This window comes from Papilio polytes, unplaced genomic scaffold (assembly GCF_000836215.1).
Source record: "Papilio polytes unplaced genomic scaffold, Ppol_1.0 DF824225.1, whole genome shotgun sequence".
Taxonomy (NCBI): Eukaryota; Metazoa; Arthropoda; class Insecta; order Lepidoptera; family Papilionidae; genus Papilio; species Papilio polytes.
The window spans coordinates 764213-788044 of NW_013524979.1; the positions used below are offsets into that span (position 1 = coordinate 764213).

The following is a 23832-nucleotide window of genomic DNA, read 5'->3' on the forward strand; positions in this document are numbered from 1 at the left end:
CGATATGATACCGGGACAGCACTCGCGGAACCCCTGGACTAAGAATTAAACTGGGTGAGTCTTTTAATAATAATTATTATAAATAGGACTTTTATTGCCACAAAAACAAACTACAAATGGAATCATACATACATAAACCTTGATGCCAGTAAAAAAATGTGGCAAAAGGCGGCAAACTCAGCTAATGCAGAGAAGGCACAGATCGCTACTGCGCTGATTTTCAGCTGGCCCCTTTACACACAGGTATTTCTACATCAGTTTCGTGACTTAACCTTGAGACATTAAAAAAGAATAACACAATGTTTCACTTACATAAACTTAAATATGTACAATGTAATTATTAGATTCCGGGTAACTGATGTAGAAACACAAAAATCTAGGTATGATTTATTAATATAAATCAAAACAAGCTTTAAAATAATCTAAATTAACATAAGTAACAAAGTTATATGTATATATCTATAGGCAACTGAAAAGAGTTTATAATAGTAACGCAATACATCTCTTTCTACGTCTACCTCTGTTACAACTATTTGGAGGATGTTTTCTGTTGGACCGATCGGCTCCTGAGACTATTTCCCGTTGAACCGATTGAATCCATAGAATAAATCATGTCAAAGAAGGAATGGGGAGGGAAAGTGGATTTGACGACAAAGGGAACGCATAAATTTCAAAGGGAATTGGAAAAAGCCGTCGATTGAAGCAAATGTTCAAAATAAGTCACATTGTGAATGAATTCGTATAACAAATAGCCTAAACATACAATATGTTTTTATCATAAATTGATTTAATCGCCACCTCTTTTACAGATGGGAAAAGATATGAGAAGAAATTGAGAAATTAAGTTAAGATATTTTGAGTTTTAAGTGATAAGCTAGATAGACATTGAACTTAGTTAATATATTTTAAAGTTTGTGTTCTTTACATATGTTCTAGCAATTTTTATGTTTTTTTCTGATAAGATAAGTAAATATACAAAAATCAAACACGTAGTTATACAAGTAAGATCACTACTGATGATGTCGATATTCGTTGATTATTCTAATTGTTCAATAAAAAGAATTGTACATTTGTTCGAGTGTCTTTGACAGTAAAAACGCACGGTTGTGCTATTTAAGGGGTGTTTCCCGTTGGAATGTATTTTTTCCTGTTGGGCCGTTCGGTACAAAACACTCAATTTTAATTGAAAATATTAACGATTGTAATGTAATAGAAGTTGCTAGAACATTTTGTATGTTTAAAAATAATTTTGTCATAAATATATTGCACAATAAAATACGTAAAATCGTTTAGGGTAAGAGGTAATGTGGCTAGATATTGTCGGAATAAAAATCGTGTGTTTTTAATATAATATTGTAATTTCATTTTATATGACTTATCTAAGATTGGTAATAAAATAATCTATTGAATATATTGTTTTATTGATTTATATACGTGCTATAACATTTTCACTTATACATGTAACGGTGAGTTTCTGTAGTAACGTAATATTGCTATCCCCTTCACTCTCTTTGAGATAGACAGAGACAGCATATCCTGTTTATATAACGAAAGTTGAATTAAAAGATTACAATTCAACTTTTTAACATGACAGCTGATGATACCAGATTCTGAAACATAAAATACAACAATTTTAATTAAAAGGTAACAGTAACTTTTAAAAGATTTCCAGATTATAGAAAAAACTTAGTTAAAGCAAAATATTAAAATAACTAATAACTGAACTTAAAAGTAGTGGTTTCTTAATGTAGAATTAGTATGAGAAAGACCAAGGGACAGTCAGTGGCCAATTAACGACCCTGATTGTGAACCAGGCCCAGGCCCACCCGCGGCTGTAGTGCCTCAGAAGAAGAAGATTGTGAACTAAGCGACTATTAGCTCCTTTGGCAAAGCCCCTTAGTAAAAATAAGTTAAATATCCCGATATTTTATGTAGTTTATAGAGAAAAATAATACACTTGACTTGTAATTGATCTTGGGTTCGAATCCCGCTGTACTGTTATTTTCGAATTCAATACATTTACCCGATATTACGATAAAGGAAACACATCGCTATATTTAATATTTGAAGAGATATGTGCGAAGTCAAGAAGTGGGCCTACATTAACTTAGACTTCTAGGTCATTGGATACAGCTGATGGGTATATCATACCTCATGTGCCTCCAAATATTCAAGGTCAGTATCAGCGCCGAGAATCTTCACAGCGTCCAGGATCACGTTAACCACCAACTTAACGTTCTTAGCGAACAACTCCAGGACTTCGCTCACCGACACCTTGCAGTACAGGGGGATTAACGGATTAGAATATGTGGAGGTAAAGAATAGCTATCGTTTAAGCCCAAACTATCATCATCCTTATTCTACTCCCGTAGTGGCGCAACGGGTTTTTGTCCTCCACATAACAGTGGTAGTGCCCGCTTTAACATCTTAGCACTGCAGGGCCGGCACGTCCGGTGTAATACCACGACCACACAGAAGACAGGCGTCAAATGGAACCTATTCCGTGTTTCGTCTGATGAGTGTGGTGCCGGAGCCCTAATTTAAGTCCCTTTCTCTTGCCACCCTTTTCTTATAAGGAGAGGAAAGGAGGGGAAGTGGATTTGACGGTGGAGGAGATGCATAGGAAGGGGAAATATCCTTTTTATGCGAGTCTCCTTCGTTGAATAAGGGTAGGCAACGCATCTGCAATTGCGGATGTCTATGGGCAGCGGTTTCGCCATTTTGATGGATTCAGGTGGCCGGTTTTTCGTTTGCCACCTTATGTTATAAAAAAAAAACTATCATACGTCATCTCAGTCACTCCCTTCTTGAAATGGTCACCTTTCACGTAATCCATCCATCTCTTTCTAGGTCTACCTATACCAGTGTACCTATACACTCATAACTAACGTTCTCCTTGTAACATGCGATTCATCTCTCCTCATAACATGCCCATACCATGCCAACCTTTTACTCCTCACCTTCTATACAATAGCCCAAAACTATATTTCTTGATTTATAGTAGTTTTCAACTTATTTTTATGTAAAAATCTTGAACGATAACTATTTTAACAAAGCTTTTTATGCATCTATTAAGAATTATCCTGTATATTTTGACATATACAAGTTGATTTACAAACAATATTGAAGACATGAACTGGGTATTTTATTTACATAAAGATCTCTAGACTGAATAGACCACGTAGGAGTATTATAGACTACCTTTTTTACAAGTAACAGAGATCAGTCGCATGAATATTGTGACGTCATAGTTCACAAATCGTAAAATAAGATGTAACTACTGCGTTTAGGTATTTAATAGTCTGGATTTTTTCTTTGTAATAAACTTATGGGTATCACGGATGTTTTCCGTTGAACCGATTGATAAGACGGTCCAACGGGAAACATCTCGACTTTTAGTCAAATAGGAATCGACTTACAGATTCCTCATGTTTCCTCCAGCAGTCGTAATCAGTGACGAGAGCGACGGCCGCGTAGCTCAGCCCAGCCTCCTTCGCTAGAACCACCTGAATGCAAATACAAAAAATGTACAAAGTGGTATTCTATTTATATCTATACATATATTAAAATTGTAGTGTCTGTTTGTGATATCAAAAGAAAAATTCCAGATTTCAGGAAGATAATGTATTTGCGTTGCTGATAACGGAAATTGCTTTATAAAAAATTGTCTGTCTGTCCACAAGCCGTGTTTGTTTTAGGTAATCTTGGAAACGGCTGAGCCGATTTCGACGGGACTTTCACTGGAGGGAGCTGACATATTATAGACTACTTTTTTTTTTAATTCCGCTTTGTCAAAATGGCGACCGGAGCGCTATCTCTATAACGGGTGGGTCTATTTGGACGGGACTTCGATTGGACGGTAGCTGTTAAAATGTAGGTGAACATGGGAATGTTCTGCGCTACCAAAGTTTGCGGGCGAGAGCTCGTAAAATATAAAATGCAATACCTCAGGAACAGTGGTCATGTTAACGAGATGTCCACCCCATTGCTGGTGCATGAGACTTTCTGCACGACTCGAAAACCTTGACAAATGTAATTAAGACTTTAAATAAGCGACTCAATACATCCCTCTAACAATGTTCTTTACTTGAAATTTAAAAAAAAACGAATGCACAAAAACATTCATAGGAATATAAAAGAAAGCCTACTTTTACAATTCTACGTAAATCTAAATTATTCTTAAGTAACGTATTGAAAAAAGACTAATGCGCTTAAGAACTTAGGCTATAGCTGCAGGCTAACAAATTCATCATCATCACCAGCTCACTATACGTCCCCGCTGAGGGGCTCGGAGCCTACCCTAAAGTAAGGAAGACTAGGCTATAGTCAACCACGCTGGCCCAGTGCGGGTAGGTCGACTTCACACATATCTTTGAATTTCTTCGCCGATATGTGCAGGCATCATGATATTTTCCTTCACCGTAAGAACGTCGAGTAAATTATGTACATAATGAAAATTCGAAAAAATTGAAAATCACATTGGTACGGCGGGATTCGAACCCAAGGCCTGTAGATTACAAGTCAAGTACTTAAACCACTGAGCCTCTGACGCTCTAACAAATTAGTGGAATTATAAAACAGTGAAAAACATAGCCTTTGTTAGCCGTAGCTTGTGTTAACGTTGATTTTTATCATGAAAGGATTAATATGTACAAAAATGGAAACATACATTTTTTTTTAACATTAGTATAGATAGCATTCATATTTCAAATATAATTACATTACCTCGGTCCTTGTATAACGACAGCGGTGCCTGTCTCGTGATGTTTGTACCCCCTCAGTCGGGCCGCTTCAGCCAGCGCGCGGCGAGATCGCGGACAGAACGCGGGCACCATGGGCAAGTGACACACGCCCTTAGGGCCGCCCTCAGTGCGGTCGTAGAACGTACACTTCCTACCCCATGTGCTGGAACAGAAGTATGGGTGTAGTGTAAAAAATATCCTTTAATATAGATGAAAAAAGCTGATGGTAGAGAAATTTAAAAGCAAAAAACAGTAAAAAACAATAGGAAGACCGAAGAAAGTATAGATGGATTGTGAGAAAGAGGATATGCTTAAGAAGGGAGTGAATTCAGATATGATGGTTAGAATTTCTAGGTAAAATAATTTACATTAACACTAGCAACTGGTTCTATATCCCTAAAATGTAAATTGAACTATGCACATACCGGTCAATGAAGTCGTCCAGTATAACAAGGTCCCCGGGCTTGTATTCCTCTACAAGCGAGCCGGTGGCCGTGGTAGCGAGCACATGCGTGCAGCCCGCCTGCTTCAGCGCCCAGATATTGGCGCGGTAGTTCACATCACTGTTAAAATATAATAATATAAACAATAATGCATCTAATTAAAAAAAATGCGAATGTTAAGATGGATGTGTGGGGTAACACGAATGGAAAGATACGAAATGAGTATATTAGAGGAAGTTAGAGTAGCCACAGTTAAGAAATTAAGAAAGAAAAGGTTAGCGTGGTATTGGCATGTTACGAAGAGGGATGAATCGCATGTAAAGAAGGTTAGTTATGAGTGTGGTACACCGGTAGAGGTAGACTTAGAAAGAGATAAGCGTGTAAGGTGACATGATCAACGGTGTCATGAGATGACGCATGATAGAGTTATGTGGAGGACAAAAACCTGTTGCGCCACTAAGGGAGTAAGATGAGGACGAAGATGTTATATTCATGAACAATTGAAGAATCTCGCGGTCTCTGACAAATAACCAATTAGACAATAGCGAGTTCCAGACGAATAGAAAAGCAATTAACCACGTACCACTGACCGTTAAAAGATGTCGTGTCATGCGTTGTTTGATTGTTACCTATAAATTACCTAGGCTGATATTGATGTTTCCTGCCGTGTCTCGACAGCAGCACACACGGTACTCCAGCTATCTGTCCACTCCGTAGTACATCCGAAGGTTTCCCGAACGGCGTACTCAAATCTAATTCTATAGGATTTTCGAACAAATAGGGATCGTCAAAACCCGATCCACCGATGATACCAATCTGTAATTGGTATTTTATCTATTTACTGGTTTAGAAATAATCATACTAATATTATAAATGCTAAAGTTTAGATGGATGGATGTTTGTTAGAGTTTGTAGCCAAATCTGAACGGATTTCTATGAAATTTCGTATGATGATAGTCTGAAAGAACACATAGGCTACTCACTTTTGTACTACATACTTCGACATTTAGTTAAGTCTTGAATCCTAATGAAAAGGATAAATAAAACAAAGTTTTTTAAATGGTTTATATTTCTATTTATCAACAGTTTTACTACATACTAACATCATATAATTAATTTAGTTCATTAAAAAAAAACAAAGACGGCATACAATAAAAAGAAATAAAAGCAACTATTTACTTGAAAGTGCTATACAATACATAAAATATTGGTGTCTTGTAAATGCAATTTGTCATTCAAACTCATATTTCATACATGAATATCTTTTCTAAAACAAATCTATTGTTTATCATCCAAACCTTGTTGAAACTTAATTTCTTTAGCCGTCTCATGAGCGTTCTTTAAACTTTGTGCCAATTGGAAGAATTTCTTAGATTTATCTAAATCCTGTTCCACTCCGTCACCTTTTTTATACATCAAGCTGACATTAGCACAAGCAAATACATTACCATATTCACATCCTTTCATTGCGTAATCAAATGCTCGTTTTTGATCTGGTTTTATCAAATAATCAATGTTTTTATTCTTTTCCGGATTATGGGGATTGAAATCGGCCACGTTTTTCGGTACTCCAGTTAAATACATCCCTGATAGGTAATGACATGCCATATCATCTCTCGCATCGCAGCTTTTCTTCAAATAATTGTAACCTAAAAATTTTAAGTATCGTATAATATAAAAAAATATTTTGCACAAGCATGACACAACTATAAGACAATAAATATGTGATTTTATATTTCTGTCAAGTTTTTTTTTTACCTTATCATCACAAGAAAATGATAGCAGATGCGAAAGTTAAGATAGATGTGTGGGATGACATGAATAAGGTACACAATGAGTATATTAGAGGAAGTGTGAAAGTAGCCCCAGTGGTAATGATAAGGAATTAAAGGTTAGCATGGTATGGGCACAATTGCAGAGGGATGAATTTCATGTAACAAGAAGGATATTAGTTATGAAGGGGTACACAGGTAGAGGTAGACCTAGAAAGAGATGGATGGATTGTATGGACGTTGACATGATCAAGAAGGGAGTGATTGAGATGACAGATGATAGTCATTTGGAGGACAAAAACATGGAGAGCCAACCCTAGGGGAATAAGACAAGGTAGGGATGATAATAAGAAAATGTTAGGAATTTTTACTTTTAAGGGAAGGGAAGTATATGTGATTCTGTTTCTTCTTCTTCTATGCAGTTTGCATAGAGGAATTTAATATCTTTGACAAGAAAACAATTATATAATCACATTTTTAATTGTCTGATAACAATAGTTGTAAAAAACTTAAGAAGAATAGACATCTTAACTTATGTCAGTTTCACATTTTTGTCATAGGTCATCATATTGAATTAGATAATGTTATTAGATGAAAACTCTACTGTTATTTTAGCTTTAAAACATATAAATACATTACACAGAAATATTGCATGATTGTTATTTACCTTTGGGAACATCTCTTTGTACAGTAACTCCTGGTCCAGTTGCAGTAAGAAGTACACCAGCATGTAGGCATGATGTGGAATCATTTAGTTCACAACCTTTTTCAAAAAAATCCAATGCTTCTTTAGAATCAGGATTGTCTTTCGCGCGTCCGATAAGTGCGTAATTACCATATTTAGTACAAGATTTACCATACTTATAGTCCAAACAGTTGGTCTTATAAACAGTAGCCGCTTTTTTGTAATCTTTTTTTATTGCTTCTAAGTAATCAGCCAGAAGATGACAAACTTCCGGTTTCTTTTCATGATAACAGCCGAATCTATATTCAATACCTAAGTTTTCAATGTATTGTTTAACATCTTCCTCTTTTTGTAGGTCATAAGACATTGTTGGATTTAAAATTTCGAGATTTTGTCATAGGTTGCAGAGGTTAGAAATATTAGATAACATCACAGTGTCAACATGATAACGCTTATCAACTATGTCAACTGAACAACTTATATGATAAAGTACTTAAAATAAAACTTCTAAAATTACTAAATTTGTAGAATGTCATTAAAATTGTAATTAATTTCAACATGCACATATTATTATTAATAAGATATTTGATAAAAATATTTATTTTAATAGTAGAAATGCGAAACTATTTACCTTAATTTTCTTTGTGTTTCCCATAATGTTTTAAATAAAAGTGAAAGACACAGATTTCAGACAAATGTGACTAAATAAATTATTAAATTAAACTGGTTTTACAAAAATATAGTTCTTTACAAAATTATTATTTTAATAAATAGTTCCGGTTCGGCCCGGTACACAGATGATAGATTTGTTTGTACTAAAGCACAGATTGTATGATGGACCCTAAACTGTATACTGTATACCTTGAAAACATTCCACATCTCCTATCAATCTCATATCCACTGTTGAGCAGTTCCTATTTTAAGAAAAATAACTGATTACATATATAAACACAGTTTTAGACAAATTACATTGGTTTGAATTTAAGAAATTGTAACTTTGCTTTTTGTAATCTCCATACGATTTGTCAATGTCATATGTCAAAACATTTCAACTGTCAATTCGATTAAAACTATTTTTGGGAATTGCTGTGTTTTTAATTACAAATGTACTATTTTTCTTCATATTTTAACTAAATGTACTTCTCATAATGTCACTATTACAAACAATTTCCTATACTGAATATCAAAAAGCTTTAGCTCTAAATATCGAATCATGTGAAATGTTAGCAAAACTTGCAGATTTGAAGTAATATATCTTCAGTTTTTCCGTGATTATTTTATATTTATTATACTACGTACTATTTTTCAAGAGGATTTGACCTATTTTAACATATGTTTCGCAGATTGAATTTCCAAAACAGTAAAAAACCTGGGGAAGTTTTGATGAAGTCTCTGGACCGATGTGGTTACTCTGTACAACAATATAGAAAATTATTGACCGCAGCATTGAACACGAAAACAATATTGATTTACTATAAACCTCAAAGCAAGGTAGCAATACTCATAGGAAACAATAAATACAGTCAATTGACTAAACTTGTTACACCAACAATTGATTGTGATTCTTTAGCTTCTAATTTAAAGAGATTAGGTTTTATAGTTATTATATTAAAGAATTTGACTGCAGCTGAATTGAAATCATATTTATCGAGAATATTTGAATTGATTCCAGAAGATTCTTATAGTAAGTTATTAGTATTGGTGTTAATATCTTAGTAATATGCCAGCAACAACTGTTGCATAGGACAGATAATACATTTATGGTTGTCTATTAATCTTGGGTAGTATACATACAATGTACTAAAAAGTAATGTTACTTAGCACTGTACTAAAAGTAACATTACCGAACAGCTTCTGTTAATCAGACATTTGGCACTTTTAGTACACTACACGATATCAGTGTTTGCCTCTTCATTGTTTGATTGTATTGAATATTTGCCAGTTTGAAGCATCCACCTTCAGTAATGAGAATCATAAGTGGATAAAACTATTTAAAACTTAAATTAACATATGTTTGACCCTATTTAAGAATTGATGTGAAGGAATCTGTAACTTTCGTTATATTCTATTCATGTTATTGTTTCACGAATCTGAAGTACTAAAGGTACTAAAAGTGTGTACTAGTATGTCTTACCTATTGTACTAGTGTGGTGCGCACTTGCAGATGTCTGATTAAGCACAAGACTATTGTCTATTGGTAGTCATTTCTTTGCTATGTAGGCTTATTCAATAGGCCACTTACTAATTTGCTACTTAATGTTATAAAATAAATCTTTAAATACATTTTTATATTCATGGTTACAAAATACTGAAATTTTAGAAATAAGGTTGTGTATTAATCTTTATGGTTAACATATAATTTACTAGTAATTTAAATGGTAATTGCAGCATTTATTTTCTATGCGGGTCATGGGTGTGAGATATGCAATACAAGATGTTTACTCTGTGTGGATTGTCCTATAGAAGATATTAATATAGAACATTGTGTGACGGAGAATTGGATGCTTAGAGAAGTGGCTAAATGCAAGCCAGAATTATGTATCTTGATCTTAGATATGTGCAGAAATGTTTTAGATAGGTAAGGTAAAATTTTTATCTCTAATTTGTGAGGAATAAATAAACAATTTTTGCTGCTTTATAGTTTTACTAATGTTTTTAATGCAGATGTTTGTTGGCGTATCTTCTCAATGGTGTAGATTGAAATTTTTCACAAATGTAGAATAGTTTGATGTGATAGATGACTTTTAAAAAAAAAATCCACTCTACCAAAGTTTGTTGATAGCTCGTACCAAATATAAGTTCTGCAGCTTTTAAAAATTACTTTTTTATAGGTTTGCAAATCCCAAAATCTACACAGCAATGACGACAGTTGAAGAGTATACAATCCATCGTAATTTATTAATAAGTTATTCTACTCAGTCATCTGAAGTTGCTTACGAGTTGTTGCAAATTGAATGTTCTACAACCATAGACTATACCTATGAAGTAAAGACGGGTGACACAGATAAAATTATGCCCGGTGCGAGTTTATATGCAAATGCTTTGTGTACGAGATTGGTTGAGAACTTGGATGTCAGTTCAATGTTGGATAGAGTACATGGTGGTAAGTATATCTTTCTATTATAAATGCGAAAGTTTAGATGGATGGATGTTAGAGTTTACCTATATAAGCTCTTTTCTATGAAATGTGGCATATATGTATATGATTGTCTGGAAGAACACATAGGCTACTTAGTTTATATTAAATTCATGCGGATAAAATCTCGAGCAGATGGTTTAATAAATTTATTGCTATAACGAAGGTTCCATTATAGTATTTTGTGATGCTTTAACACCTTTCATGCCACTAATTTTTATTATACTAATCAATGAAATTTGTTAATTCCAGATATGGAAACTGGTATAAAACGACAAAGGCCTATAAAAGTACAATGTGGAGTCTCCAAGAGGTCTTTATATGATCCTGTTAAAGGTATATTTATAAGATTCTTTTTTTCATATTTGTATGTCCTTTAAATTTTGATACTGTCAAGTGTTTAAACAGAAAATCACTGTATTTAATTACATTTCAGGTGACTCAGAGATAATCTTGAACAAATTGAAAGAAACATTGGTAGACGAAAGAGATAATTGTGCTGTATTTTAGTATCTAAATAAATTAGTGGCACTCAAAGTGTTAAGAATATGCTCTCTCAAGAGTAATTTATTTAAATTGACGTTAAAATTTTTATATATAGATAAAGAGAAATATTTAAACTAATGTATTTTTCTATCATAAATATATTTTTTTTATTAAAAACAATTGTATTAATTAAATTCTTTAAAAAATCACCAACTATTTTCTAATCTGTAAAACACAACATAGATTAAAAAGGTGCAAGTATAGACATTCCGTATAAATACAAAAGAAAAATAAAACATTTAATTATACTTTATTTTGTATTAAACACTGTACTGCCTCATCTATAAACAAATTAAATCTTTATTGTCTTAACTAATATGACTTCTTGGCAATTGACTGCGGCTGAAAGTGGTTAACAATGTTCACCCACCAACTATCTTCAACTCCTTTTGTAAACTCCCTAATAAATCTATAGTTAAGTATGAATATCTTGTCCTTAAATTCCGGTTGTACTCTGAAATAAACATTTTTGCAGTGTTACTAAAGTGAATTGCCACAATATCTAACTCTTATCCCAGTAAAATTTAAAAATAAGGTATGGGCAATGGTTAACAAATTGGTTGAATCAACACTTAATGTTTCAACCATAAACCATTTCAAGCAACTTGAATTCAATGCAAGTTTACATAGAAATCTTTTTTTATTGAATGCCAGCCTTTGGAATTAATTAACTAGATAAAAGAATATTAACCTCTTCTTTATATTAAACCAACAACCTATCACAAGTAAAAAAAGTAATTCAATTTTCACTAGTCAAAATATTTGGAAAACATTGCCATTCTTCGTCACCTTAAAAAAAGTAAGAAAAAACAATGGCATAGAGTAAATACAGATTAAAAATGACCCAATAGTATACTTGATGTAAACTGCTATCTCTTTCACCTTGCTGGCTTATTAATGTGTGTGAAAGAGATAGTTGTATGTTTCACTCACCCTAATGTAATAGGTGGAAGATCCCCAGTCTCCTGCATTTGTTTCAGTCCTTTTAAAACATGATAGCACATTGTTATCTCAACCCATCTCTTATCAGACTCATCAAACATTACACCTACCTGGAATTAAGATAAAACATTACATAAATTACATAATATTCAAGTAGAATTTTGATAAATTTAAATAAAACCTATTGCTTCACTATGAATTGTTCACTCTTATGTTCTTTACCAGTTAAGGTTACCTTTTGTGCTTTAACTTTTATTTTCTTTCAACACACACATCCATTTTATTACTCTCCAGAACTAGTCTAATCAAGATAAAATTGAATTTCAACACACATATGACAATCACTAAAAAAGTAAGTATTAAAATTGAATTTGACTGCATAGACAGCTGAAGATAGTATGGATGGATTGTAAAGGGGAATGCATCCTGTTATGATGTCTGGTAAAGATGTATGGAAGAGTACATACTGTGCCAACCCTCCTAGATAAGCGTTAATTGATAATTAGCTAGATGTATAACAAGTATTATATAATCACCTATTTTAGTTGTAATAATTACCTGGTAAGGGAAAGCATAAAAAATATCTTCCTTATCTATAGGTAATAATTGTCTTTGAGAGACGGAGAGCTTGGTTACTGCATTCTTAAGGGAAGCTATAGCATCCTTTTCAACTAAACCTTCTAGACTTTGAAAATCACTCTTTTGTAGACATTCTGAAACAACCTGACACAAGATTTTAGCAGAATTGAATGGTATTGGACAAATTATATATGTTAATATAATAGAAACGGAAAATGCACAAAAACATGAAAACAAACCTGAACTGCATGCTTAGAAGCCTCAATGAATTCGTTCAAGCTAAATTCTTGGTCAAAGTAAGGCCTGATGATGAAGTTAGCGAACATCCAATTTTTGATGTATTTAATAAAAGATGGCCACATAACCGGCGGGAATTCCATCAGCTGAGGTAGTTTCCTTGATTCCGCATGATCATCGCAATAAGTTCGCTGCTGTATCGAAGGGCATGTTGAGACAATTGGGAGCTGAATACCTTTTTGTGAAAACTTCTCACATAACCTAAAAGTCCTTGTACTTAGAAGTTGCCTAAATGCTAAATTCATTTTCGTTGTATTATCTGAAAATATTAAATCTATTTAAGCTAAGAATTAATAAAAACGAGTTTCAAATTTCACAAATATAGTAAAAAACACAAACAAAAACATTTGTTTTTTAATATTTTGGAAAATGATTTTGCCAAAAACAGTAGTCACTATTCAATTGGTGATTGGACAGAAAAACATAAGTGTCAAAATTCCTGCATGCCTATTGGTTAATCAAAGAGAGACCCGTTTGAAAAGTCTGTAGTCCGAAACAATTTAATGTTTCTTTTTGTTGTTAGTTGAAGTTAAAAATGTAAATTAAATACTTAAGTTAAAATTAATTTGTTTTCTTTTTATCAAATACGATTTGCGACATAGATATTGAATCGCAAATAATTCTTTCTATTAAATATTTTACAAAAAAGGTAAAGTAAACCTTCAAAATCGGAATACGCTAAAAATATACGACATATGCTGTCAAAGTAAAATGTCATTGTCAATTGTCAAGAAATAAACTGTCACCCGATATAAACTTTATTCAAGTGGTGATTTTAAAACTTTTCAGTATAAGCACAAATTAAATATTATATATGGAATAATTTATCGATAAACACTTAACGTTCTATTCGAAACCAATACAAAAATGGACGACCAGGCGTGCCCCCGTTGTAAAACAACAAAGTACAGAAATCCCTCCCTGAAGTTGATGGTAAATGTATGCGGCCACGCTTTATGCGAAAGTTGTGTGGATTTATTATTTTTAAAAGGTTAGTTAACCATAATTATTAAAAATAATACTTTAAATTTTACGGAATTATTATTCAGTATACATTTCCTTATGATTTATTCTAAGTGTAAAAAGTTTTTAATTGTTAAAAAACCTTTGCGTATATTACAGGATCTGGTTCTTGTCCTGACTGTAATGTTCCCCTTCGTCGAAGTAATTACCGAGTGCAGCTATTTGAGGATTCTATGGTAGAAAAGGAAATAGATATAAGAAAGAGAGTATTAAAGGATTACAATAAAAAAGAGGAAGATTTTGCAACATTAAGGGAATACAATGATTATCTAGAAGAAATAGAAACAATTGTATACAATTTATCTAATAATATAGATGTAGTAGGCACTAATAAAAGAATAGAACAGTATAAGAAAGACAATAAAGAATTAATAATGAAGAATAAAGTGAAAATAGGTAAGTTTGCTGCCATCTTATTGTTTTTTTTATTATTTCAACTTTTACAGACTCTAGGTCCATACTCTTTTTTGCACAGTCTGTTTTTCTTTTCTTTTTTTGTTGCGTAATCCTTATAACACTAGTGAGTTCCTTCTTTTTTATTTTTTTAGTTTTCAATATTTTTTTATGTATTTTTTTCCTACTACTTCACAACAAAATTTTAATTTATAAAACTATAGCACAACAGTTGTCAGTGGGCGATAGATGTATCCTTGTACAGAGTCTATGTCATTTTTTTCAGACCTTCTATGATCGCTGTGTCTCTTTTTCTTATTGCCATTTGTATGTTGTAGGTGATGATTCTCTTGGTCGACGCATTTGTCGCCTTTTCTCATTGGCTTATACAGTAGAACTGCGATAACTCAAACCTCAGTAACTTAAAAACCTCTATAACTTCCAAAAATAATATGTTCCCTTCCCATCAGAGTCCAAAATCTCTACAACATAGACCCTTGATAATTTAAAACCTCTATAGCTTAAAATATTTTGTGTTTCCCTTGGACTTTAACTTATCGAGGTTCTATTGTTGTTCTATTGGAGGCCTTGAAAGACACTGGCCCAATCCGCTGAGAGCCATAAACAAGAAATAGAATAGAGGACTGAACCTTAGGATAAGGAAGACTAGGGTTTACTAAACTAAACTATCCCAGTGCAGGTAGTCTTGGATATGTGAAGATTGTATTATTTTTTCTTTTAACATTTACTGTCTTATTTAAATATTATCATTATCATCTATTTGCCCTTATCCTTTATGTAGGGTCGGCACAGTATGTGCTGCTCTCCCATACATCTCTATCAGCCGTCTGAATCCACTCCTTTCTTAAGCATATCCTCTTTCACACAATCCATCCATACTTACTTCGGTCTTCCTCTACCTTTGTAGCCATCCACATTCAATTTTAAAACTTTATGGTTTATTTCCCCATTGTTTTGTCACATAACATGTCCATACCACACTAATCTTTTTTTTCTTATTCAAATATATGGCTGATAATGGTCATGCAAGTTTAAAAATATTTTTAATTAAAATGCACTAATTTATTATAGATGGTTGGAAGGTTAGATATTTGTTAGGTTTCTCCAATATAGCTCTGGTTCTTGATAAAATAGTATAGAACACAGTCTGGAGCCATACATAGGCTACTTGTAAAGTCTTTTTAAGACTGCATACAGGGTTGTGGCTTAAAGTTTATTTGAATAAAAAGAACAAAACAACAACAGTTTTGTGATATTTATTAAGATTCCAGTAATTAAATTCAAGTATTTGTCAATTCTAGGTAGAGAAGAGATTGAATTAGAGGAGATTTTGGAAACGGAGAAGCAAATGGAAGAGTTAAGGAGAGCGGAAATATCTAGATTAGAGCAAGAAGCTAAGAAGCAGAAAATAAGAGAAAAGGAAGCTCTCATAGACGAGTTGATGTTTGCGGAAGGAGATGCTAAAGAGATATTAAATACATTTGCTCAAAATATTGCTAAGAAGGAAGAGATTGACTTGTTACCAATAGTTCCTAAGGTATATTTATTTATTAGTTTTATCAATAGATAAAAATTTTATATCCGCTGGGCATAAGTTGAACTAAATAATGCTTACTAACATCACCTGTATGTGTTCAAATAGTATCAGGAAATCTTTTGCACATTATTGCTGTTCTGTTTATGCTTCTTTTAAGTAATTTTTAAACGGCTGAACTGTTTTTGATAAAATTTGGTATAGATGTAGAGGATAGTCTGGAAGAACACATAGTCTACGCACTTTCGTTTTATTTAATTCCAAGCGAACGGAGTCGCGGGTAAAAGCTAGTTTAATAAAAGTGCCTTATATGTACTCCGATTATAGTTTTGGTAAAGTGAAATTTGGTATTTATTTTCTAGGTAACTCAGTTCTCTACGGGTGTGAAATTCTCGAGAGGTTCAGGCAGTCAACAGGGTGTACCAATATTAGAAGAAGGTCCATTATACAAATATGAAGCACCGATAATACCAGATAGATGTGGTCCCGACCCACCCTCTATACAGAATATTATTAGTAAAGGATATCTGCACCATGTTAGGTAAGTTTTTATACTCTGTGACAAACTAGAGAGTAAGAGTGATCTTTTTAATATTATCACTTGAATTCTAAAGTTTTACCAGAGCAATTTTTTATCTTAGATTTTCCTTATTTTATGCTAGTATAGCTACCTATTGCTCATGACTTAATCCAAATAAAATTAAAAAATATAACCTTTTTATTGTTAAAATACATATTGTCCTTTTTCTTTTTTATAAAATTAATTTTAATTTGGCTTACCAATAAAATATTTGTATTTGTATAATTGTATTCACAGAGCAGAGAATGAGACAGAGAAAGCGGGTGGGTATACCTCTACATTGCCTTGTCTGCGCGCTCTACAGGATGCTATGGCTGGGCTGTATCATGCGAGCTGACATGACATACAACCTGTTATTGAACTCGAGTAGGATGTACAGGATGTCCGGATATCACCCATTGGTTAAAGAACTTTTTCTATTTTTGAACATCCTGTATATTAATTAGCATGTTATACAAGTATACAGTTTAGGAAGTGTTTGGTTGATGTTTTGAAATATGCTGTATATCAATTTAAATTTATAATGTACAGAAGAAAATTATAGATTTTTGAACAACCTGTATATAGATTAGAATGTTGTACAAGTATACAGTTTAGAAACTATTTGGTTGATTATGATATTCCGGCACTTGCTGTATATCAAATAAAATCTACAGTATACAGAGTGTTCGAAAATTCCTTTCCATTAAATGTTTCAAATGTAATTTTACTTATTTAGTGTTTGTAAAATTGTGAAGTAATTTAACGAGAAAAATTGTCAAATTATTTTCTATGTAGTTAATGTTTTCGGTCTATTAACATATATTGTATACATTTTCAAAAAGTGAATATTTTCAAGAAAAAATTTGAATAATATTGCAACCGTTCAAATATTCAATTGTTAGAAACAATCTTATTTGTTAAAAACTAGTCAGTTCCAATTCATTTTAAGTTTTAAGTTCATTTGTTAAGGAACATCTGTTTTATAAATAAAGAAATAATTGCGAAATGCATTCTTTTTCATTGATATTGATTCATTTTCTTTCAAAATGTTTTTTTTTTAACAGATTTGGAGATGATTTCTCTTTATAGTTTTCCATACTGTTAAAAATAAATTGTTTGAACTGAGGACATTATAAATGGTTTGTTAATATTATTTTTCACATTAAAAAAAACACTCTGTAGATCACAAAGGCTCTGTCGTCGGTTTATATAAAATTATTTGTTTACAAATATAATAGGAAATACGTATTAATATTGTAAATATGTTGTTAAGGTTAAAAATATTCTGAGCTGTGAACTGTTGCCCTAATTAAAAAGTTTAAAAAAATGTGGTTTGATTTCCTAACAATTCTCCTTAATCTGTTATTTGATTTTCATTGAGCGTAAAACCTTCATCTTTACTTCGAGTGTTAACCTCTACTGCACTCACAGTCGTTATGTACCCTTAGTATTAGAAACCTTTAAGAGTCCTCCCTAATCTCAGTACAAGGCTTGACATCAAGGCGGAATTGTAAACAGTAAAAGTTAGGTAAGGAGAGGACGGGCAACCGCCCACGGCGCTGCACATAAAGGGCGTAAATGGAGCCCGTTTTGATATTTTTTTTTATATGAGTGTTTTGCTAAAACCTGCCCTAGAGAACATATTTCGAAAATAAAAGAGCCCAAAATATGACTTTCATGGTAGTAAATTCCGTTATTTTAGTGAGAAATCCTTTGATGATTCATACAGGTCTACGTGTTTTAATATCTCCTCGGTCAAATGGTATTTTTATAAGCATGCTCCGCCAGCCTCGCCAGCCGCGCCGGACGCACAAACGAGCGGGCAAATATTGTCGTTGCGATAAGGCGTCAAAGCACCGGCCGAAGCTCTGAGCTACGACAAATAATGCAACGATGTCGCCGCGCCGCGCATGCACTTTGTAGGGTCACCATTATATACACAAATTTCGGACATTCTAGTAAAATTAACAAAAATTATTTGGATTCGATTAAGAGGGGGCGCAAACTTTTGACTAAATTATCGCACAAGTTTTGTGCGATTGTCTATCGTTTCGCAGCCAATTTGACTGTTTAGTTGCGCAACTAAATATCGAGTAGTGTGCGCACCTCCATATAAACTCATAGGAATCAAAGCGAGACTAAACAGTTGTGCGATAAAACTTGTAATAAGTATAGCCTGTTACAGTGATACTGTAGCTTTTCAATACTTCTGTAGTTTCGGAGACTATACAATGCAAAGAATCAAATATTTCCTTTTTTAAATAATGAATGAAGAAAAAAAATGCAGCATTGGACACAAGTAAACCACAGTAAGGGACATATTACTATTGTAGCCGTAAATAAAATATTCTATTAACAGTGGTTTTAGTAAAATATAGAACCATGGTGACCCTACAAATGGATGTGAGACATCGCGGCTTAGAAAATACTGTTTGGTTTGTTGAGGAGATACCGTTATTATACAATGTTCAATGCCTGCGTTTCCGAACTAAGCAGATTATGGAGGAAACTTGTAAGGTAATTTATTTTCGAGCCGTTTCCCTTGATGTTAGAGTTCATATAGCAATAAACTTTATTCAGTAACTGAAAGCTTAAACACAGATAATAAAATTGATAACAGAATGTTTACACAATTGCATTTTTAGTATCATGATTAACAATCTCGTGTAAGGTTACAAATTCATATTTTTGCGTAGAGAGGAACGAAATTAATATAAATATCGACTTGGATAATTGAATTGTCAAATGCAATTTTAAAAGTAAGTACCCTCAACAACCACAAATACTGTGTAAAGTATTCGAACCTTAGTTGACGTATATATAAAATTGTGCAGTTAAAAACTTAAATAAAGTTAAAAAGTGTCTACAGAGAAAACATCGGCTGTTTAAATAAAAGGTAAGGAAGTGTTGGAAAATTCAAATTGTTACTTTTTTAATTTTAATAAAATGTAGAAGTTACGTTGTCGGTCGATCGCAGACAAAGGCAGTTTAGTAAAATTTGTCGTTTAAAGTTTTCTAATACTGCGGAGTTAGCGGAGTCGACTATCTAATAGTCCGGGAGGGTACAGCGTAGGGTACATTGTACGGGGTAGGGTACAGGGATACAATTAGCATGTGAACAGGCTGCGTTGTGCGCCGTAGCGCCGCGGGCGTGCACTAATTGGCCCTGTGTAAACTTGCCCCGTTATCGGACTGCCCGAAGCGGTTATAATATGCTCGGTTAATATGGAATAAGCTTTTATGTTACCATTTTTAAAGTAAATTAAGAGGTTCCGGAGTACTTTGAAAATCAAGTTGGTAGTTTTCTTAGTTAAGTATATGTCAACACGTAAACATACTACTCGTTACTTAGTTTAGTTTCTCAAAGGGTGCAAATAATGTTACACTCGAGTAATAAAAATCTAAAAACCAAACAGACCATGGCTTATAAAGAAGAGGAGGCTTATAAAGAGTCTATCTATACTAAGTTTTGTATGTATTGAAATAACTACTGAGTCGTTTTAAAAATTCTTACACCATTAAAAAGCTACGTGATGAGACAGTAATATACCAACTATGGTATGTTACAGACTACTACACTACTACAGACTACTAAGTCGATACATGAAAATCCAAAAATCCAAATCTATATTTGTATTTTTGGATACTTATAATATTAGTATAGATAATGAATGCTATAAATTGTTTTTTATTTTTTATAATATTTTTAAATATAATTCTTTCCACACTTAGTGACTCTCAAATCCGCCCGCCCAGTACACTAATATTGACTTCTTATTACCGTTCCGACCGCACCAACGTCGACGTCGCATCAGATCGGTACACCCAGCAACGACACGACAAATTGATACCAATGCTTTCCAGTTACTGTCCGTTGTGTTCTAATATTTGTACTATAATTACAGATGAAAATGTTTTTCTCATACCAATTATATGATCCCGTGCGACTTCGTCCGCATGAAATTATTACAATTTCATTTTATTATTTAGATTTGTCAAATTATCAATAGCAAATGTCAAAATGACATGACATTACAAACCTTGGAAATCTTGCTTCCTTGATGTTGGCAGCAACTTATGGTCACTTTCCCACATTAGGGTGTTATTCCAAAATATTTACCACATAAGTTTAATGGCGTGAAAATATATAGCCTAAAGCGTGATGTAAGTGTAGGGCTTTTTATTAAAAAAAGAATTATTCAAAAATATGCTGTTATTGCTGACATCTTTGGCAACAAAGAAGTGTGTGTTTACGCTTTATTATAATAGTATAGATATTTAACAAGTTACGTGCAACTGATTCGCTCTTCGATTGATTTCTTTTAAATAAAAAATCATTTTGAATTTAGATTTCCACCCGTCTTTGTAGACTAATGGATGAGGCATCGGCATTTCAAGCTAGGGATTGTGGGTTCGAGTCCCACTAGGGGTATGCACCAAATGAAATTTAACTTTTAACTACGTTTAGATAAATTAAGTAACATTGGTGAATTAAATATAATTTAAAATAGCATTCCCGCGACTTTATCAAAACAACAGTAAGCATGTTCTATGGTTTACCTCTTTTCGAAATTTCATCGAGATCCGTTCAATAGTTTAGGCTACAAACTCTAACAACCATCTATCCATCTAATCTTTCGCATTCATGATATTAGTTAGAAGTAAGATTTGTGAGGAACTATCGAATATTAATCTTCATAAAGCTTTTGAAATAATTTTATTAATTACATTGAATATAACAACGGTAAAAAACAAAAATTAAACACAACCACGACTTTTCTCGTAATCGATTTTCAAGAAAAATTCTCAGTCGCATTGATTTTAGATTCAGCTATCAATAAAGTCGCATTTTATTTGTTTTAAAATAGTTTGTGCAATTTTACGAAAGTTGGTGTTCCGTAAGCCACAGGACGTATAATTTTACGTTCACCAGATAGGGATGTTACTTTGAATTTGAAAAGAAAGGACCTGTCGAGTGCGCGAGTTCCTTACTGTTGAAAACGAACAATTATTTCTACAAGTGTTCGTTCTCTTGAAATAATGAAGACAGTACACGTTCAAAAACTTATAATAAGTATTATTACTCCGCCTCCTGGAAAAGTGGCCGAATTTTCTCATTGCCTAGTCCATTTCTCTAAAGTCAAAGTATCAGACTAGACGTGAAACTCTTTGGTAACATTTAATTTGTAATATTGTATGAAATTTAGTGGAGATACGCTCAGTCTGAGGCAGTTCCAGTTAAACCCTGCACGGTTGTTATAACAAACAGTGCACACGTGTGCTTTTATAAGAATAAGGGTAAGCGACAAAGGAAATAACTATAGCAATTTATATAAAAATCTGATGTAGATGGTAAAAATACTTTCTATGATTTCTGATTGACGATATAAAAGAAGCCGAAATAAAGAAAAATAAATCACTTGGTGGAAATCTAAATTATTTTCCAAAAAATTGTCTCTAAAACGGCTAAGCCGATTTCAACGGTGCTTTCACTCCGGAGTAGCTGAAATGGATAGACATATGATATTATAGGCTACTTTTTTAAATTTCGCGCTATCAAAATGGCGTAACTGGTGGTCCAAATTTGCGCTAAAAAAGTTTGCGGGCGACTCTTTTATAAATAAAATCTAATATTTCTATCAAAATTAATGTTAATAGTCATTTGTTACTTCTTATTTGGTCAATCAGAGGGTCTATCACGAACATCTGTACGACAATTCCATGTAATTCGTTGGTTTACTTTACGTCTGGTATTGGCTCTTCACAAATACTTAGTTGATGGCGTTACGATAACGTTCTCATGAATATTCTTGATGAGCCTGATGTTTTCCAGATCAAAGGGTTTCTGTGCTACCCTATAGCCGGTGTAAATAAGTATCCCAGAGAACATGGTCTCGGTACACCTTTCTCACGTCGACATTCATTCTTCTACTCTAGCATCTCGTCAGTTTCGGATGTTCCTATTAGTAGACTGTCTTATTAAAAGTACGTTGCCATAAAATATACATTTTTAATAGCTATTTTAGTGTAATCAAAAAATAATACACCTTAGTTACGCACTATCAGATAATTGATTCTCTTCACGCTAGTAGCTGTTGATACTAAACACAAAATTAGCATATTGTGCATCGCAATCAATATAATCTTCGATATCCATTTACTACCCATTGTGTTGAAACTGGAACCCCTTTGTTCTGTGCACGGGTTTCGGAACGCAACCCGACGCAACATGGCGTCTAAACGTCATCCAAAACAAAAATGGCTGCCACGCAGTTTTGCATTTCAAGCGGTAAATTTAATTATTACAAATTTCGTATTTTTATAAATGCAAACGTATCGATACGAATATACTAACGCGTAAAAATACACTATTTCGCAGCTTAGAGTGTTAGCAATCACAGCATATTTTATCAATAATTATTTCTTTAATTAAAGTCCTACACTTACGACAAGCTTAAGGCTACATATTTTCACGCTAATAAACTTAGGGGTACATAAATTGGAAAATACCTTCATGTGGGAAAGAGACCATAAAGTACAAGCTGCCAACATCAAAGAAGCAAGATTGCCATAGTACTATAATTGGCTTTCAATTGGGAATTGGACAAATGTAAATAATAAAAACAAGTTTTTATAATTTCTTGGATGAAGCCGCACGGGAACAGCTAGTTAAACATAAAATACATAAATGTTTTTGAAAAGTTAAGCTACAATTTTTGTTCATATTTCTATTCTGTCTAATGAAACATCAACCTTGTAAGTAAAGTAATAAAATTTGATTAGTTGTAGACTAGTTTGTAATACATTTACTGGCAATTACGCTTGATACAGGACCAGACGGAACGACGGCCAAACAATAACATAAAAGAATCGATATTGCTAGATACAAATGAATAATCTATAAATGCCTTTAAGACATTGATAGTGTGAGTTATGAATCTCGTAGACAGACACTTAATAAATATTTTTCTTTGAAGTCTATGTTATTTTTTAATGGTTTTAAATCAACAAGATGTGTTGTTGGATCTTTATGTCTTGTGAAAAGAAATTTGTTTTTTGAAAATTCTTAAATTATATTTGGATGTTACTAAAGTTAGGTTATTGTAACACTAGCTTTTGCCCGCGACTCCGTCCGCGTGGAATTAAAAAAAAAACAA

General features: G+C 33.0%; 4 protein-coding genes and 1 long non-coding RNA gene across 8 annotated transcripts; 3 read left to right on the plus strand and 2 right to left on the minus strand.

Annotated features, from left to right (window-relative positions):
- LOC106110578 lies at positions 1-1409 on the plus strand. The gene is made up of 2 exons (XR_001226107.1): positions 1-54; positions 810-1409. It is a non-coding gene; the product is annotated as an uncharacterized LOC106110578 (long non-coding RNA).
- LOC106110577 (S-methyl-5'-thioadenosine phosphorylase) lies at positions 1405-8441 on the minus strand. Of its 2 annotated transcripts, XM_013292458.1 has the most exons (9): positions 7625-8141; positions 6611-6834; positions 5826-6001; positions 5168-5305; positions 4726-4905; positions 3947-4022; positions 3420-3506; positions 2152-2274; positions 1405-1610 (listed from the first exon to the last, which is right to left on the minus strand). In XM_013292458.1, exons 1-9 carry the CDS (start codon positions 8007-8009, stop codon positions 1575-1577), a joined length of 1425 nt encoding a protein of 474 aa, XP_013147912.1. In that variant the 5' UTR covers positions 8010-8141; the 3' UTR covers positions 1405-1574. The 2 variants fall into 2 exon arrangements, with proteins under 2 accessions (XP_013147912.1, XP_013147911.1); XM_013292457.1 differs by lacking the exons at positions 6611-6834; positions 7625-8141 and adding an exon at positions 8274-8441.
- Positions 8442-8707: 266 nt separating this feature from the next.
- Positions 8708-11381, plus strand: LOC106110531. 2 transcript variants are annotated; one of them, XM_013292386.1, is made up of 6 exons: positions 8708-8888; positions 8986-9326; positions 10031-10220; positions 10474-10745; positions 11031-11114; positions 11215-11381. In XM_013292386.1, the coding sequence occupies exons 1-6, from the start codon at positions 8791-8793 to the stop codon at positions 11286-11288; spliced, it is 1059 nt and encodes a 352-aa protein (XP_013147840.1). In that variant the 5' UTR covers positions 8708-8790; the 3' UTR covers positions 11289-11381. The 2 variants fall into 2 exon arrangements, with proteins under 2 accessions (XP_013147840.1, XP_013147841.1); XM_013292387.1 differs by having other exon boundaries at positions 8820-8910.
- A 176-nt stretch (positions 11382-11557) lies between these two features.
- Positions 11558-13565, minus strand: LOC106110532 (uncharacterized protein C2orf47 homolog, mitochondrial). Of its 2 annotated transcripts, XM_013292390.1 has the most exons (5): positions 13482-13565; positions 13085-13401; positions 12825-12989; positions 12258-12376; positions 11558-11778 (listed from the first exon to the last, which is right to left on the minus strand). In XM_013292390.1, the coding sequence occupies exons 2-5, from the start codon at positions 13385-13387 to the stop codon at positions 11637-11639; spliced, it is 729 nt and encodes a 242-aa protein (XP_013147844.1). In that variant the 5' UTR covers positions 13388-13401; positions 13482-13565; the 3' UTR covers positions 11558-11636. The 2 variants fall into 2 exon arrangements, with proteins under 2 accessions (XP_013147844.1, XP_013147843.1); XM_013292389.1 differs by lacking the exon at positions 13482-13565 and having other exon boundaries at positions 13085-13475.
- Positions 13566-13879: 314 nt separating this feature from the next.
- On the plus strand, positions 13880-17612 carry LOC106110533 (CDK-activating kinase assembly factor MAT1). The gene is made up of 5 exons (XM_013292391.1): positions 13880-14133; positions 14265-14561; positions 15881-16116; positions 16476-16654; positions 16931-17612. The coding sequence occupies exons 1-5, from the start codon at positions 14010-14012 to the stop codon at positions 17028-17030; spliced, it is 936 nt and encodes a 311-aa protein (XP_013147845.1). The 5' UTR covers positions 13880-14009; the 3' UTR covers positions 17031-17612.
- Positions 17613-23832: the final 6220 nt, after the last annotated feature.

Coding starts and splice junctions, on each gene's coding strand:
- LOC106110577 (XM_013292458.1), bottom strand. CDS start 8,009: ATGTCTTATGACCTACAAAAAGAGGAAGATGTTAAACAATACATTGAA. Junction 3,507..3,946: donor ACATGACCACTGTTCCTGAG/GTATTGCATTTT, acceptor ATTTGCATTCAG/GTGGTTCTAGCGAAGGAGGC. Junction 2,275..3,419: donor GGAGGAAACATGAGGAATCT/GTAAGTCGATTC, acceptor CTGTACTGCAAG/GTGTCGGTGAGCGAAGTCCT.
- LOC106110531 (XM_013292386.1), top strand. CDS start 8,791: ATGTCACTATTACAAACAATTTCCTATACTGAATATCAAAAAGCTTTA. Junction 8,889..8,985: donor GCAAAACTTGCAGATTTGAA/GTAATATATCTT, acceptor TATGTTTCGCAG/ATTGAATTTCCAAAACAGTA. Junction 9,327..10,030: donor GATTCCAGAAGATTCTTATA/GTAAGTTATTAG, acceptor TGGTAATTGCAG/CATTTATTTTCTATGCGGGT.
- LOC106110532 (XM_013292390.1), bottom strand. CDS start 13,387: ATGAATTTAGCATTTAGGCAACTTCTAAGTACAAGGACTTTTAGGTTA. Junction 12,990..13,084: donor CTTCTAAGCATGCAGTTCAG/GTTTGTTTTCAT, acceptor ATCTTGTGTCAG/GTTGTTTCAGAATGTCTACA. Junction 12,377..12,824: donor TTTATGCTTTCCCTTACCAG/GTAATTATTACA, acceptor TCTTAATTCCAG/GTAGGTGTAATGTTTGATGA.
- LOC106110533 (XM_013292391.1), top strand. CDS start 14,010: ATGGACGACCAGGCGTGCCCCCGTTGTAAAACAACAAAGTACAGAAAT. Junction 14,134..14,264: donor GGATTTATTATTTTTAAAAG/GTTAGTTAACCA, acceptor CGTATATTACAG/GATCTGGTTCTTGTCCTGAC. Junction 16,117..16,475: donor TGTTACCAATAGTTCCTAAG/GTATATTTATTT, acceptor TTTATTTTCTAG/GTAACTCAGTTCTCTACGGG.